Source organism: Ranitomeya imitator, chromosome 4, assembly GCF_032444005.1.
Source record: "Ranitomeya imitator isolate aRanImi1 chromosome 4, aRanImi1.pri, whole genome shotgun sequence".
NCBI lineage: Eukaryota > Metazoa > Chordata > Amphibia > Anura > Dendrobatidae > Ranitomeya > Ranitomeya imitator.
This window is the reverse complement of record NC_091285.1, coordinates 201557180-201575319: the sequence shown is the minus strand read 5'-3', so window position 1 is coordinate 201575319 and position 18140 is coordinate 201557180. Positions and strand designations below refer to the sequence as shown.

At 45.2% G+C, this 18140-nt stretch overlaps 1 protein-coding gene across 2 annotated transcripts in view; it reads right to left on the bottom strand.

Moving 5' to 3' along the window:
- Positions 1-18140, bottom strand: part of GNPTAB (N-acetylglucosamine-1-phosphate transferase subunits alpha and beta) — a 106851-nt gene that overhangs the window by 26869 nt on the left and 61842 nt on the right. For both annotated transcript variants that reach the window (XM_069764278.1, XM_069764277.1), the window contains exons 9-15: positions 8438-8617; positions 6300-6470; positions 6084-6207; positions 5761-5961; positions 4538-5487; positions 3162-3361; positions 60-279 (exon numbers count right to left, since the gene is read on the bottom strand). In XM_069764278.1, the coding sequence (XP_069620379.1) occupies positions 60-279; positions 3162-3361; positions 4538-5487; positions 5761-5961; positions 6084-6207; positions 6300-6470; positions 8438-8617 (2046 nt within the window). The remainder of the gene's footprint in view (positions 1-59; positions 280-3161; positions 3362-4537; positions 5488-5760; positions 5962-6083; positions 6208-6299; positions 6471-8437; positions 8618-18140) is intronic.

Below are 18140 nucleotides of genomic sequence, written 5' to 3'. Positions count from 1 at the left end.
ATGTCCAATGGTAGATCTGTCCAAAAATGACAAAATAGTTCATACATATCTAAAAATACCTGCAAACTTAAAGGTAACTGATGTATCCTTGTAGCCAGCGTTCGGATTTCTCTATCGGATAGAATTCCTGACCCATCAGTGTCTACTTCATAGAAAATTTGGGAGATGTTTAGTGGCTGGATTGCACTCATTAAATAATAGAAAAAAGAAAAGGCGAACTGCATATCTTCTGAATGACGCACTTTATGGGCAGACGTCTTGTCAAATTCCGCTGGATACCTGCAAAGAACATATCAAATACAAAGGAGAATGCACGGAAGCTGCTGTCAACGTTTGCACCACATCTTTATTAACTTTTTGAAGGAACGCACGAGGCAAAAACAAACACCGGGGCAGATTTACTATTAATGTAATGCCAAAGTTAATGGGGTTGTCGGGCCATAGGCTACAAGTCTACAGTCACTCTATGTGACCATAGAATTGTGAATCTTCACATCGTGATTTGCATACATGTGGCCACATGCCGACTAGATGGGCGAGGCTTCCCTCATTGCAAGTGTATTAAAGGGAAGGTGCCACCAGTTTTCTTGTATTTTGTTTTTTTGTGAAATTAAGCTTAAAATAGTAATTAAAATGTATTAATGCAATGTTTGCACACATTTCTATATGAAAAATATTATATATTTTTCTACAAATATACATATTTACCACTAGGGGGAGCATTTTCCGCAAGCAACTATAGTAAGATTTAGCAGCTCTGCCCCAGGGATATTAGACCACCCAAAAGGGGAGGGAAATGGTGATGTCAGCAGTTACTGCCCCAACAGTAAGAATGAAGAGCAGCATCACAGGGCAGCACCATTTTGTGTGTGACTGCCCTGTGACCTGCTATCACCAGCAGTTACTGCATCAGAGGCACAGCTTGTTTACAGAGGAGCAGAACACAGTGGACTCAGCAGCATTTTTTGTGAATAACATTCTTGCCATCCCCCTTCCCCCACCTTAATCCCTGTCCTGTCAGCTGCCCTGCTCTCTCTCTCCAGGTGTCACCTTCCTCTCTGCAGGCTGTGAGTGCAGCTTACCAGAGATCACAGGGACTGTGTGTGAGGCAGAGACACAGCAGGAGAAGCACACAGGGCAGCGTGTGAGGAGCAGAGGGTGTCTGCCTGCTTGGAGTACAGAGGAGCAGTGAGGGCTTCTTCTGTCCTGCGATAGAGAGTAAGTGGAGCTCGGCAGATAGCACAGGGCTATAATAAAATGGCAGCTAGTCACACCTACAGCAGTGAGTTGTGCAGCCCACAGAGGCGCGCCCAGCTCAATGCTAATGCTGCTGCAATGTTACAGATAGGAGATAATAGACCAAGGGATGCCGTAATCTGACACTGATAGTGCCCTGCTACTGCTGCAAAACCAAGATGTCAGCCCCCAGTGCATTCTTTAAACTCATATAACACATGAAATCTGTTTCACATGCATTTCAAACTTGCTTATAGCAGCATGTTATGCTACATTACAGTGATTTATTAATGACCTACAAATGCGGTACCTTCCCTTTAAGCAAGGCCGGACACAGTCTAGTTGGAATGTGGCCGAAAGTATGCAAATCACATGGTTATGGCCACATGACCGCCTACTCCTGATGCCTAAGAATCCCAACACAAAGTGATTGCACTCTTGTAGCCTTAGGCCCGACAACCCATTTAAAGTATAAGTTGTGCCAAAATGCTGGTGCAGAAAAATAAGCTGTTGTTGGTGTCTTGCCAAACACTTAGAGCAAGATTCAGCAAAGCTTTTATGCCTGAAAACTGGTGTAAAACTTTGAAAAACATACAATATTTGCCACTTTTGCTGCTTTCACACTAGTTTGAAGCAGCTCAGCCAAAATGGACGAAACTAGGGCGAAGCTGGGGTGGGGTAGGGTGTGGCTACGCCTGACTTTCACATTCATCAACAGTGCCAGCATTTCTTACGCCAGACATGCTACTCTAGTTCCTGACTGGAATGATAATTCTGGCAAGGGGCAGCCAGAAGAAAAGATCCCCCAATTTTGTTTAGCTGTGCCAAATTAGTTACCAATGTGCTTCACCTTTTAGGCGCAAAGTATACCACATAAGAGCTAATGTAAAAAAGGAAAGAGTTTGACGTGTCCCAAATCAAACCACATGCACCAGTCTGATGGATTTGGCACATTTCTGACTGCCTCATGTATGTTTATGCGGTCTAGATAAGGATTAGTAAATCTGCTCTGCTATGTGTTGCTTTAACCTTGTACCATGTACCTCTTCTTCAGGTCCTGCACTAAGCTTAACAGTATTTCAATTACACCTGGGCATTCCTTTTAGTTTTGCTTATGGTAAAAAAAAAGTCAAAGATCAATAAATGTAATTATGACCCCCATACTTAATTTATATTAATGTAAATAGTTCAATTCAAGATGCCATTCTCTGCTTTAGATAACTAGAGCATTTCTTAAGTTTCTTCAGCTCTGTGAACGCTTCCGCCAATCAGCAGCCACTGACTGCAGCGCTCATGTGATGCTCACACCTACTGATGATCTCAGCAGACCAGGCACACATCATTGACTACTGAGGAGCAGCACCGATCCGGGACGAGAGTTAGCAGTTTTTTTTTCACCTCCAGGGACTCATTAATGAAGTGTTGTCCCATAGTAGATTTCCAGTTCTACTGCCATTTCTTTTTTAACTATAGATTTACAAAAGCTGAAATGAAGGTGAATGAAGGATTGTTTTCACTTTTTTTCATCTGATTCGATGTGCTACCTCACTTTTGTAGATCTGTTAAAAAAAAAATTAGCAGTGCTTGAAAAAGGCTTCTTAGAGAGTGGAAACTTAGCGGGTGTGGGTGAATAAAGGATCATTTTCAGGGTTTTCGTCTAATTGGATATTGGGAAGTTAGGGTCCTGATCTGGTTATCCTTGGAGAATTTTCATACCCGACTAAGCTGTGCTGCGTTTTTTTGGTCTATATAAAAATGACAACATATCTGACAAACACTGTATTTGTAACGATGAATGATCGGGCTCAAAAGGCATGAGGTGTGTGTGATGCTTGAGCTTTGCAATACTTGGCACACTAGCAGCAGTTCTTCCAGCTTATAGACAACATATCAAAGCCAAGCACCTGGTGATAAAGTATACTCACAAATCCTGGAGATCCTGCATGACGATACGGTCAATCATGTGTGGCATGTGAGCAGGAACTTTCCGCGATGCAAAGCCAAATTTACTATTAAGGAGCTTATTCACATAGCGTAGGGAATCCGCAAATGTGTCTTGGAGCTTTCTGCCAATTTTCTTGCCATCAGTCATGTAAGAAATCTCACGCCGCAATGCATCTCCTTCCTGACAAAAAAAAGACTATGATCACACTGTCTGGTTTGCTTACAAACCTGAAACATTAGATTAGCCAAAAAGATTGATGAAGTAAAACCGTATTCGTAGTATTAATCGGTCCCAGAAATCTGCAATACTATTTTATACAAAACTGTGATTTTAAGTAAAATGTTAAAATTACATGGCTAAGGCTTGGTTCCCATTGCGTTAATGGGAACACGCTAACGGACAGCGTTGCACGGCGAAATTAACGCCGTGCAACGCGTCCGTTAGCGCGCCCATTCTCGGCAATGGGAATGCGCAGCACCAGCGCGTGCCACGTTCGACACGCGCTAGTGTTTTGTGGCGCACCGCGGACGCTGCTTGCAGCGTCCGAGGCGCGCCCGCGGTCCGTTCCCCGCTCTCGCAGATCGGGGATCTGCGAGAGCGGGGACGTTACCGCGACCCCGGAACGCGGCCCCGGTAAAAACATTGCGTTAGAGCAATCTGCTAGCGCTAAACGGATTGCACTAACGCAATGTGACCCTAGCCTAAAACGTTCCTATTACTATATGAGAAATTCCACCCTACTTGGATTTTTTCCCTAATTTACATTACACAGTTTTTATAGTAAAATGATTGGGGTCACTGACATTCAAACTACAACTTAAAGGGAACCTGTCAGGTCTGATAATGCTATTAACCTGCAGATATAGGGTTATGAAGGTGTCCAGCAGCAGTACTGAACGTGGGGCGCCCAGGAGAAAATTAACTATGTCTCCTAGGAGCCGCCAGCTTTCAATCATGCAGGTGTGTACAGAGCAATTACAGTCACCACTACAAACAATGAGAGCAGTGGCTCCGCCACTAACTGACAGCCGGCTCAGCAATGCATCAGTGTAGAATCGGCTGTCAGTGTTCTATGCTAATAGCCGTCACTCTCAAAAAATTGGCGGAGCCAATCATTTATATACACCTTCCCACCCGCCTGGTTTCCATCTATGTCTACCATTCTCTCAGTCTATGACACCAGAGCTGTCAATCAGAGACATGGAGGTGGAAATAAAGCAAAAGCAAGCATGTGGCAAGGTGTATAGAAATGATTGGCAACGCCAAGAAGCACCGAGCGGCGTGACTGTCAGCACAGAATGACTGTTCAAACTGAGTCCCTTTAAAGCTGTATTGAGCCAAAAATTAGATACTCACATCCAACAGGTCTTTAAAGTACTTTTTTCTTTCCCATGGCAGGAATCCTTCATAATTTGGCTGGTATTGTAGTTTTCTCCCAGGAACAATGCTCTCCTCTCTATTTCTTGCCAAAGTACCTAAGTAATTCATTCCTTTTTCCGGCTTTGAACCCTGTTCTCCAATCCTATTAAGTGTGGAATCACCTCTGACAGAAACTTTACCATTTCCCAGCTCTGATACTTTTGAATCAAATGTGTTTTTTTCAGGATTGTCCTTATTTTTTGACGTGATTTTATCTTTAGGTGTAGGTGCTGGTTCCTTCAACTCTTTAACATTTAAATGTTCTTTTTTGTGTGGAGATAATGTGACAAAAGGTTCAAGCAGAGCCACTTTTGATAGGTTATATCCCTTCAATGTGATATCACCATTGCTTAGTTGAAGGTCAAGATTATGAAGAGCCATCTGGGCTTGGTTAGGAAGGGAGGACACATTCACATACTGGATTTGGACAAGTAAATTGTGATGGTCATCTGGTTTCTGTTTCTTCAGCTTTGGAAACCGGTCTTCTTCTGGGATGTCCTCAAAAAGGATTTCTGCTTCTGGTGTTGGAGTAGTAACGACCGTGTCTTTCTGCCTTTCTGTGGGTCTTGTATTGTTGCGTTTATAGTCTTCTGCTGTGTCAACATCTATGGAAATCTGCATTTTGAAAACCTTGTCATTTTGATCCTGAAATGTAATATTGAAGTGTATCACAGTGGCATTCATTCCAGGATACATAATGAGGTGGATGGTTTTCCACTTGTTAGCAATAGAGGAGTGACGAATAATTGGGTTATCACTGTAGACTCCATCCACTGCCTTCTTAGCTATATTAGCAAAGCTGAAGTACGGCAAATATTCCCCTTTTGGAACCACATAATGGGTTTCATTTAGAAGCAAATTCAACTTGTGTAATTCTCCAAAATGATCTAGGAAGAGAGAAAGTGGCTAATATGAGCAATAATTGCAGACTTGCCCCTCAAAACTAGAATACAGCAATATGTACAAACTTTAAGATTGCCATTTGTGCAAAAAAAAAAAAAAAAAGCAACATTTTGGCTCCAAAGATCCTTTGTCATTTTTCACAATCTTGACAAACACAGCAAAGGCTACTGAAATACTAATTTACAAAAAAAAATTATATTTCACATTCAGTCTAGAGAAAGATGCTAAGAACCTGACACCAACTCTAAATGCCGTACCTTGCCCACAATCTCCTGAATCAAACCCACAACTGAGCACGTTGCAAGCCTGGTCACAGAACTTATCAGCGAGCCATGAATTGGCACAGCCCTGGTTGCAGTATGATATACCACTTATTCCAACTCCAGGCTGCCAAGCTTGTCCATTAAGAAGACCTGCACCAGCCATTGCTGGAGCGAAACGACCGGCGGCATTGTTTCCTGTAGAGATACAAAAAAGTCATTATCATCCAAGCTAAGCAGATGCAGAAAAGGCAGTGAAGTAAGTAAGTAGCCAAGATATCTTATCATTGAGTACAATGCACACTAATGAATAAGCTCACCAAGGCAATCACCACCATCCCAGTCACATGCAGAATTATTACATGCTTTGTCACAGTAACCATCCTTGATCCATGATCCTGGACATCCCTCTGCACAGTTGGGAACAGGCCAAGTCAAGTAAACCTTAAAATGTGTGTAAAACCACATACTGTGTTACGACATTGATGGCATATTGCTGTGCATTACACATATAAGCTGCAGGAACAGTTAGTTACCTTTTGTCCTTTTGAATGGCTAAAGAAGTCATCAGGCCAGACATGTGTTCCAAACATTACATCATCATTCATGTATATGAATTTTTGGGATAGTCCTGGTATTCTGTGGATGTGACTTTCAATGGCAGGAGAACTAAAGGTGGGTAGATGGCTGGTGTTCAAAAAGATATCCTATGCAAAAAAACAAACATCACTCAAATTATCTTTCCTGATTTCTTAACATATTGACCAACAAGGTGAATGTAAAGCGATTGTTCCTTTAAAGGGAACCTGTCACCCCCCCAGGCATTTGTAACTAAAAGAGCCACCTTGTGCAGCACTAATGCTGCATTCTGACAAGGTGGCTCTTTTAGTTCTTGTTCCTGGCACTGCTGAAATAATCGTCTTTGAAATTTGTCCCTTATACCTTGAAATCGGTCGCCAAGGGGGCAGGTCTTTCCCCCCCTAATCCAGACGCACCACAGCTGTCACTCATGGCCACTGGGCGCCGCCTCCTCTTCTTCATTAGCGTTCCCGGCGCCTGCGCTGTAAGTTTGAAGGGCAGCGCAACTGCGCATGCCCGAAAAAAAAAACAACAGCGCAGGCGGTGGGAACGCTACTGAAGGAAGAGGAGGCGGCGCGCGTGCAGAGGCCATGAGTGACGGCTGTGAGGCGTCTGGATTAGGGAGGGAAAGACCTGCCCTCGTGGCGATTTCAAGGTGTGGGGGACAAATTTAAAAAACGATCATTTCAGCAGTGCTAGGAACAAGAACTAAAGAGTCACCTTGTCAGAATGCAACATTAGTGCTGCACAAGATGGCTCTTTTAGTTACAAATGCCTGGGGGGGGGGGGAGGTGACAGGTTCCCATTAAATGGTATTTTATTGGTGGAAGTTAGGATTTATATAGCTCCATCTCTTCTTTTAAGTGAAAGGCGGCACATAAAGAATCATTTGCACATAAATTTATGGCCCTCATGACACAGAGGTTACAATAACTCATTTGCGATTCCTTAGGTGATGCAGACATGTACATGAATACAACAACCACCCATGCCCAAACAGTGTCTCGGTTTACCTTCTCTGCAAGCACGTATACACTTAGACATACATATTTTTTTATGGTGGGGGAGGGGGGATGCAAAGGTCTTTGCAATTTATGGAAATTGGAGTGAATATCCTTTTTATTTTACAGTAAACAGGAAATAAATACACCTTTTCTTTTTTTATTCTGCGTCTTTCTAAGGCCTTTGGCTCAATCCACATTTACTTAAAAAATGAATCCCCCAATTGCCCTGTGCATAGTGATGCCAACTATGGTTTATATTGACTAACATATGACAGCAGTGTAGTGATACAAGAACAAAACCGCCATTTTTGTTTCATATTAGTGCTCTATCTAGGAAGTCAACAGACAAGGAAATAATATTTCTGTACATGTTGGTCTGCATAACAGCTCTAACTTGTTGATGGTGCTGTTTACATGCACAACCGCTGCCATCAAATGGCATGCAAAATAGCAAGTGCTACCCCATTAGTCCATTAATTTAACAGAAAAGCCCTCTCTCCTGTGAGCGCTCTAAGACAGCCAGTGATGGCGCTCACGGGAGAGAGGTCTTGATCATGGTGTGAAGACCCAAACTATTTTAGACCCACATGGCGTCACTAGGACCATAGGTGGTTGGCAAGATCGGTTTCTGAATGTTAGGGCTGCTGAACGGGAGAAAATCATCTGCAGAGTAAAGGAAGTTCATTCGTTAGGTTTGAAAAATTGCATCGGTATCCAACGGGGGGCTAAGTGGTTGAAAGTGTCTCTATAGGTCAATTTGGTGCTCTCCTCAAGGAGAAACTCTACCCCCAATAGTTTTGGTTTAAAAGCCTTGGTGCTGAACTGGGCATGATAGTCTGCTTGGCACTGAGGGCAAAATCAGAAATGTGAGCCTAAGAATTGGTAGAGGTTCTAAGACAAGAATTCACAAGCCTCATGTCTGTCACCAAGACACACTGAGCTCAACAAGTATGAGTGATACTTCCACAACCCATTACAGCAATACAGCATTGACTAGTTTAGAGAGTATATTCTCCCTGACAACCCTACATGTTCAGTAATAATAAGTCACAGGATTAGGAAAAGCAAAATACAAACATGGCAATTCTTACTTGATGAGATACAATAGTGACACGTGGATTATCAAGGTTCAGCCAGGATGGGATTTGGCCGTTTGTCACAATAAAAACATGCCGAACCCAAGGAGCGTGTTTCTCAATAGATCTTAAAGAGTACCGTAATTCTTCATTATCCTCGAAACGACTGGCGGAGACGTCCCCATCCTCCTTGAGCTTTTAAAATAAAAGTAAAAATTAAGTGTGAAAACTGAGTCTGCTGTAATTTTTTGCTATTTAATGGAATCTGTCAGCAGGATTTTGAGATTTAATTTGAGAGCAGCATAATAAACGCTGCAATAAATGAGGAAGATGGTGGTTCAGAGTCCGCGCTGCCCAAGGTTCAAAGATATGATGACACACAAAGGTGAAGAATGAACCGCCCAATTTCTTTACTAACTATTGATGTCAAGCTTCTGGCCAAGGTGTTGGCTCTCCGCCTCTCTAGTGTTATTGCGAGTCTGGTGCATTCGGACCAATCTGGCTTTATGCCGGATAGATCAACGGCGATCAATTTGCGGAGGTTATATGTAAATTTGCAGGTAGAGTCTGACAACTGTGGTCGAAGAGTGATTGTATCGCTGGATGCACATAAGGCGTTTGACAGTGTCGAATGGGGGTACCTCTGGCAGGTGCTGGAATGTATGGGGTTTGGTCCGCAGTTTGTGGCCTGGATACAGCTGTTGTACTCATTACCGTCCGCTAGAATTAGAGTAAACGGGGAGCTATCTCGACCTATAGGGCTGGCTAGGGGGACTAGGCAGGGATGCCCGCTTTCACCCCTCCTGTTCGCGTTGGCTGTAGAACCTCTTGCTGCTAAGATTCGGCAGGCGGATGGGGTCCCTGGGTTTAGGTATGGGAAAGTAGAGGAAAAAATAGCGTTATACGCGGATGATGTTTTGCTGTTCCTGGCGGATCCAGACGATTCACTAAGAGGGGCCGTTGAAATCGTTGAGAGATTTGGTACTGTGTCGGGACTAACAATTAATTGGGATAAGACGGTTCTTTTTAGAGTGGATGACGTAGGAGAGAATGTGAGTGAGGATGTTGGGGATGAGAGGCTGAAGGTGGTTTCCCAATTTAAATACCTCGGAATATGGATTTCGGTGCCAATTGCGGAGTTCCTGCAAAGAAATTTGACTCCTGTTATGGGGGTACTCAAGGCAAAGGTAGATGCCTGGAATAAGCTACATCTATCGGTCGTCGGTAGGGTAAATCTTATTAAAATGGTCCTGATGCCTAAAATTCTTTATGTTCTACATAACGCACCAATTTGGATCCCGCGGGGGAAGTTCAGGCAGATTAACGCCCTTTTTAGAAGTTTGATATGGGGAAGACAATATCCACGTATTAGCCTGGAGACGCTTCAGCGACCCAAGGAAGATGGTGGTTTGGCTTTGCCCAACCCGGAAATATACTTCCTTGCGGCCCAGAGCCAGCATTTGAAGGGCTGGGCGCGAGGGGCGTCATCCAGTGCAGTACAACAGCTAATGGAAGAGGTGACGGACCGACGACCGATGGCTAGGTGTTTGGAAGATGGCTCTTTGAGCGCTCTGGGGAAAGTATACCCAACCCTGTTCCTGATTCGTAAATTGTGGAATAGACTAAGGCATATTCGTGGGGTTAAAGGGCTGACTAAATTCACACCGATATGGTCTAACCACGATTTAAAGGAATTTGAGGCCTTGGGAGGAATATTGGAATGGCAGAATAAGGGAATTTGCTTTGTTCACCAGATAATCCAGTGACAGGAACTGAAGTCCTTCTCCCAATTGCAGGAAGAATTTGGTTTGCGATCCACAGGAGAATATCAGTATGCGCAGATGAGACATGCCTTTAGAGCTCAGAATAAGAAGGCTGATATCAGGGTTCAAGATGATATAGTGTTGGAGTATGTGTGTGGTGACGGAACTACAAGGGGAGTTATTTCCACTCTGTATAAGGACCTTATGCACACGTTCCTGCTAGATTTCCCTATAAAGGCGAGAGCTAAGTGGGAGAGAGAAGTGGGACCGATGGAAAATGAAACCTGGGAATCGGTGATGGAGTGGGTTCCGCGACTATCCTTGAGTGAACCATATAGGATCTCGCAGCTATACATTCTGCATAGGGTATATAAATCTCCGGACGTGCTATACAAAGCGGGATTGCGTGCCAATTCTGAGTGTCCGAGGTGTGCGAGTGAGAATGCAGGAATATATCACATGATGTGGATGTGTCCGAGACTGGCTACCTATTGGGTGGTGGTTTTGAGCCGAGTTGAAGCAGCGTATAAGTGCAGAGTTCTTAGAGACCCGATAGTATGCGTGCGTGCTGGGATATGTGGAAGAAATTGGAGTTGACAATACTTGGAAGATTGCAATCGCTAGGCTACTCTACATGGCCAGGAAAGTAATAGCACGAAATTGGATAAATGCGGAACCACCTGTGAGAAGGGAATTTCTCCAATATGTTCAGCATGATCTAAAATTGGAAAAGGGGGTGTACAAAAAAAGGGGGAAAATAGAAATGTTTAATAAAATATGGTCTCCTTGGCTTGATTTGGATTGAGGAGTATAGTCGTCGAGTTTCCTAAGACCTGGATGAGGATAAATTACACGAGGCAGAGAAGGCCTCAGTGGGGTGAAGATTGAGACTGAGCTGTCGTAGGGGGGAGGGGGGTAGTTGGGGTAATGTTGGGGTTTATTAAAACAAGAAAATGTGTATGTGATATAATGCAATGTAAATGGCATTCTGATGTTCTTCTTTATATTGTTAATAAAAATCTATTTAAATAAAAAAAAAAAAAGGTGAAGAATGAAGGAGGTTTATTTCGTCAACACGTTTCAAAGTTTTCAAACCTCTTCATCAGGACCAAACCACAATGATTCACCTTTGTGAACCTTTTTGTATCTCCAGTTTTACAATTTCATTCAGCATAATATGGGGGCAGAGAACCTGAATCCAATGATGTGTCACTTGCTCAGCAGCTTGGGGTAGTTTCAATATACTCAGTGTTTTATAAGTAGGAGATTATCAGTAGAAGACTAGATTTTGCGTGCCAAGTAGTCCAGCTAATCTGTGTATCCCTGCCCCCACCACTTATTAGCAGCTTGCTAACAATGTGCAGAGTACACAGGGAGCATGTGGGCGGTGTATACACAGCTGTCATAATATACATCTGCAGCAGAGAAAACGGGGATTTTATAAAAACTGAACCTAGCAGTCCAGTAAGCGACATCACTGGAATCAGGTTTTTTCCCCTCCATCATGCTTGCTCTCAGATCCATAGCAAAACCTTGCTGACAGACTCCCTTTAAGTAGCAAGCCTAATTTGACTTTTATAGTCACACTTTTTTTTACAATATTTACCGTACTAGTTCGACAAGGAGGCTTGAACACGCAATCCTTTAACTGCATAAATATCTTGAACTTCTTTTACAGTATAGAGCATTATCAAGCTTTGTCAGTTTTCAACGATCAGGCTACCTAACTGTGAATCTTGCACGACCATTTAGGTTTTGATCAATGACACATCGGAGGCCATGGCTAGGCCTCCAACACAACTGCCATAGTAATCATCAACTTCCTGCGATCGCACTGCAGGGAGCCAATTGTGTGATACAGGGAGTTATCTCATTCTGTCACACTCTTTACATAGAGAAGTTGCTATTAAACACAGCATATAAAGAGTTAGTTGCTGCAAAAAATGAATCTAATACCCAAAAGTTGAACTACAAATAATTTCTGGTGTTTGCAACCGTTTCATTGTGCCACATAGTTCCAGATGGGTAATAGAAACATTAAACTCTACAAACTCTACAGACGACTCACCAATGCTGCAGCAGATATGTGGTTATATGTAAACCATTTCTTTCTGTTTTAGCCAACTGTTAGCCGACCAAGGACTGATAACCGGCTGCAGTTCTCCCGCTGGATAAAGTAGACAGGAGTCCACATGGGAATACATTAAAAAGAGCTGAGAAGTAGCTTCAGTACAGGAGAGAATAGGTTTGCGGTTGTAAAAAAAATTTTTGTTTTGTTACATCACTCTGGATCCATTAAGATTAATTTGTTTAGTGGTAGAGAAACTAAATGAATTATGTGGATCCTCTTAAAACCCATTTTATTAGCTGGATATTCATTTTAGAACTCCAATGCAGTTTACATCAGGGGTGTCAAACTGCATTCCTCGAGGGCCGCAAACCATGCGTGTTTTCAAGATTTCCTTAGCATTGCACAAGGTGCTGCAATCATTATGTGTGTAGGTGATTAAATTATCACCTGTGCAGTACAAGGAAATCCTGAAAACATGACCTGGTTGCAGCCCTTGAGGAATGCAGTTTGACACCCCTGGTTTACATTAATGTCCTCAATCTCCTGAGTGCCACATCTACCCTGGCTGCAGAACACAGAGGATTTCAGGAAGATTTGAATTAGCTTTATGTTACTGGCCTAGAAGAATACTATAAAATAGGCTTATGCCAGGTTGTACAGAAGTTGCATCATGATTCTAATGTCATACAAGTGTAAAGTCACCAAAGATTCTAAAACAAAAAACAAAAGGCTTTGAGAGAAAAGACATGTAATAGCATAAATAATACATAAAACAAAAACTATAGTACAAGCAACACTGTCGTATCTTGGATATATAGAAAAAAATTGGCGGGCACTTGGTAATGAGGAAAAGGAGTTGCTGGTTGATCGGGGTTGTGGGTGGGGGAGGGCTATCCGCATACTGCAGACCATAGTGAATATTCAATATAGTCATGTTTGGTAAGGAAAAAAAAAATATATAAAAACAAAGAACAAGAAAAAGGGTTGCAAAGCTAAATATACCTATTATGTATAAAAACTCTACACACTGCAAAATGTAAACAATGTCTTAATAGATGTATGATAGCAATACCAGAATTCTACAGTTTCTATTAATAAGGAAATGAAATAGTCAAAATATCAATAAAAGTATACAGACATAAAACACCTTTGCATACAAACGAAAAATTAGAGTAGTAGGATCCAGAACAAGAAGTAAAATCAAGATAATTTTATTTACTAATAGATATAAAGAACCAAAATAACATGAAACATGATCATATCATTAACAGAGTTTTTACAAGACAAAGATTCAGGTACAGCAGAACACATGCAACCAAACACAACCAAGCAAGATCATTTAAGAAGATATACCCTTTCAAATAAAGTGACAGTCCTTCAAGTATCTACAAAATTAAGTGGTGATGATAGGGGTAGCCATGTCAAGACATAGTGTGGTCAGTATGACATATAGTAAACATGTAAAGCTGATCATATTACCACATGGCATCCACTAAAAATCACATAAGTTCAATAATTCTTACCCATAGTTGTGGTGCCCGTCGCACGTGTGACCCCTACACGCGTTTTGTCAGTTACAGTGTGAAATGATTCAAATTCACTGAGAGCGACAGTGGTATTCAGTAAGATCACTAGATCAGAAGCGCTTTTAGAGGGGAGATACTGCGGTGTTTAAGCCTGATTTCAGGAATAGCGCTGCATGTCACAGTGGTGCTAGCGAACGCTTTGTCCACAGCTGGTCCAATGGAGAGAGAGCACGGCACAGCAGTGGACACCACGTTCGTTTGCGCTACTGTGACATTTGAAATCAGGCTTAAACACCGCTGTATCTCCCCTCTAAAAGAGCTTCTGATCTAGTGATCTTACTGAGTACCACTGTCGCTCTCAGTGAATTTGAATCATTTCACACTCTAACCGATGAAGGTCTGAAGCAAGACCGAAACGTTTTACTACAGTGAATAACATTAAAAATCCTGTTTGATCACTTAAGTTGAGTGCTGGGTTTACTTAAAGGGATCTCGGCTTCAGGAAAATGGCCGCCGCGATCTCCATCTGCGCACGCGCGGCATCCCGCGGCCATTTTCCTGAAGCCCCGGGCAGCAGAGGACTCCATATGCGCACGCGCGGCCTCAGGAAGATGGCCGCCCCCCCACAGATCACCAGGGAAATAGCGCCGATCGCACGTTTTTTCTTCTCCTGCCCAGTGGATTCAGAAGATGGGCATGTGCAAACCACTACGCCACCAACGGAAATATATGCAAGATCTGGGGGAAGAAAACAGGATTTTTGGTTGCTTACCGTAAAATCTGTTTCTTGGAGCCTCCATTGGGGGACACAGGAACCACGGGTGTATGCTGCTGCCACTAGGAGGCTGACACTATGCAAATAAAAAAAGTTAGCTCCTCCTCTGCAGTGTACACCCCACCGACTGGCATTATACTCTTCAGTTAGTGAGAAAGCAGTAGGAGATAAATAACAAGGTTGAAAACCATAACCAGAAACTTGAGAACTGTAAACGTGAGAACAGTCATAGAACATAGAAATTGAGAAACATTGGGAGGGAGCTGTGTCCCCCAATGGAGGCTCCAAGAAACAGATTTTACGGTAAGCAACCAAAAATCCTGTTTTCTTTATCGCCTCTCATTGGGGGACACAGGAACCATGGGACGTCCCAAAGCAGTCCCTAGGGCGGGAAAAACAGACTTCCATCAGGCCAGAGGACTCACCCCTGCTGCCTGCAGGATCCTTCTGCCTAGGCCGGCGTCCGCCGAAGCATAGGTATGGCCCTTGTAAAATTTGGCGAACGTGTGGATGGAACACCAAGTTGCCGCTTTGCAAAGCTGTAGGGCGGAAGCCCTGTGGTGCACCGCCCAGGAGGCGCCGACTGCCCGGGTAGAGTGAGCCTTAATCCCAGGAGGGGGCACTCTGTTCTTGACCCGGTAAGCCTCCAAATTTGCCATTCTGATCCAGCGAGCAATAGTCGCTTTAGAAGCCGGTTGGCCTCTGCGCGTGCCATCAGGAATGACGGAAAAAAAAAAAGAATCCGTCTTCCGGAAAGTGGACGTTCTGTCCAGATAGATCCTCACTGCCCTGACGAGGTCCAGCTTGTTCAACGATCGCTCCAGAGGATGAGTCGGAGCTGGACAAAAGGAAGGTAGAACGATGTCCTCGTTGAGGTGGAAGGTGGAAACCACCTTAGGAAGAAAAGAAGGTGGAGGCCGGAAGACCACCTTGTCCTGGCGAATGACCAAAAACGGAGGACGGCAAGACAGGGCCGCCAGCTCGGAAACGCCGTGAATAGACGTGATGGCCACAAGAAAGGGCACCTTCCAAGATAAAACCGATAGAGGAATCTCCCTAAGAGGTTCAAAGGGGGAAACCCTCAGAACGTCCAGTACCAGGTTTAAGTCCTCTGCGTCCACAAGGGCTCTGTACGGCGGGACAGCGTGGGCTACTCCTGGAAAGAAGGTCTTAACCTGTGGCCGAGAGGCCAAGTTCTTCTGAAAGCGGATGGCAAGCGCAGAAACCTGGCCCTTTAGAGAGCTAAGAGCCAGGCCCGAATCCAGTCCTGCCTGAAGGAAGGCTAAAAGAGAAGGCAGGGAAAAAACCATAGGCGGAACGCGGTTGGATTCGCACCAACGGAAGTAAGCCTTCCAGGTACGGTAGTAGATCCTGGAAGACGAAGGCTTCCGAGCCTAAATCATGGTGTGAATCACCCGGACTGAAAGGCCGGACGCTCTTAGAACCGCGGTCTCAACAGCCACGCCGTTAAACTGAGCGACCGAGAATTCGGGTGGCAGATCGGACCCTGGGACAGCAGATCGAGCCTGTCTGGAAGGCGCCAGGGAGTGTCCGCGAGAAGGTTGACGAGCTCCGCGAACCAAGCTCTCCTGGGCCAATCCGGGGCGATCAGGATGACCGACACCCCTTCCGCTTTGATCTTCAACCGTTTGGGAAGAAATGGAAGGGGTGGGAACAGGTAGGGCAGCTCGAACTGAGACCAAGGAATGGCCAGAGCATCGACGCCCACTGCGAGAGGATCACAGGACCTGGAGACGAACTGCGGAACCTTCCTGTTGATTCGAGACGCCGTGAGATCCACGTCCGGAGTGCCCCATCAAAGACCAATCTGATGGAAGACCTCCGGATGCAAGGACCATTCCCCTGCCGCGAGGCCCTTGCGGCTGAGGAAGTCGGCGGCCCAGTTGTCCACGCCGGGGATATGCACCGCGGATATCACCGGAACCGTTGCCTCTGCCCAGAGGAGGATCTTGGATACCTCGGCAAGGGCCAAGGAGCTCCGGGTCCCCCCCTGATGGTTGACATATGCCACAGCCGTGGCGTTGTCCGTCTGGATCCGGACTGGAAGGCCACTGAGGATCCTTTCCCAGTGGCGGAGGGACAGAAAGATGGCCCGAATTTCGAGGACATTGATTGGCAGAGATGACTCCTGCGACGACCAACGGCCCTGAACCGTCAGGTGGCGAAAAACTGCACCCCAGCCGAACAGGCTGGCGTCCGTTGTAACCACCTGCCAGTGAACTGGAAGGAAGGACCTGCCCTGGGAGATGAGAGGTGACGTCAGCCACCAGTTGAGGGACCGCTTGACCCGAGAAAAGAGTCTGTTTGGCCGATCCAGGGAGAAGACAGACCTGTCCCACTGAGACAGAATGGCTTGCTGAAAAGGTCGCGAATGAAATTGGGCGAAGAAATCGCTTCCAATGTAGCTACCATCCTCCCCAGAACCTTCATGGCCGATCGGAGGGAGGGAGGCCGAGGACCCTGGAGCAAGCGTATGTCCCGACAAAGAGTGGATCTCTTGTCTTTGGGAAGGAAGACTCTGGTCTGACGAGTGTCGAAAAGCATGCCCAGAAAGATGATGCGCTGAGAAGGAATAAGGCAGGACTTCTTCCGGTTGACCAGCCACCCGAAACGGGCTAAGGTGTCGAGAACAATAGACAGGCTTTCGTGAGCCTGAGCAAAGGACGGAGCCTTGAGGAGGATGTCGTCGAGGTATGGACATAGGACCAAGCCTCTGACTCTCAAGATGGCCATCAGCGCCGCCATGATCTTCGTGAACACCCTTGGCGCTGTTGCGAGACCGAACGGCAGGGCGACGAATTGAAAGTGTTCTCGTTGCACTGCGAAGCGCAGGAGACGGTGATGTCCGGGAAATATCGGGACATGGAGGTAGGCGTCCTGGATATCTATTGAGCCTAGAAATTCCTGGGCCTCCATGGAAGCAATTATCGAACGAAGGGATTCCATCTTGAAGTGTCTCAGGCGAACTCTCCTGTTCAGCAATTTGAGGTCCAGAATGGGGCGAACCTTGCCGTCTTTTTTCGGTACCACAAAAAGGTTCGAGTAGAAACCCGTGAACCGTTCTTTCTCTGGGACGGGAACGATTACCCTGGATTTGAGCAGAGAAGCGATGGCTGCGAAGAAGCCCGGAACTAGAGCGGGATCTCTTGGAGGACGGGATTGGAAGAAACGATCCCTGGGTCAGGAGGTGAACTCTATCTTGTATCCCGAGGATACAACTTCAATGACCCCTGCGTTCTCTACTGCGGAAAGCCAGACGTCCCTGAAAAGGAGAAGACGGCCGCCCAACCTGGGAGTTGGGCTGGAGTCTTGCCAAGAGTCATGCGGAGGTGGATCTTCCAGTCCTGGGTCTGGAGGATCTACCCTGGGAGTAGCGAGGACGCCAGGACGGAGTGGGCCTAAAGGCCACCGCATTCTTCTCTTGACGTGCCTGTGGCCTCTGTTGCTGCTGGGAATGGGAGCTTGACGCAGCAAAGCGACGAAAAGGCCGAAAAGAGCAAAAGTGCCATCTAGGAGGAGGGCGACGAGGCTTAGCCTGGGGGAGAAGAGAACTTGTACCCCC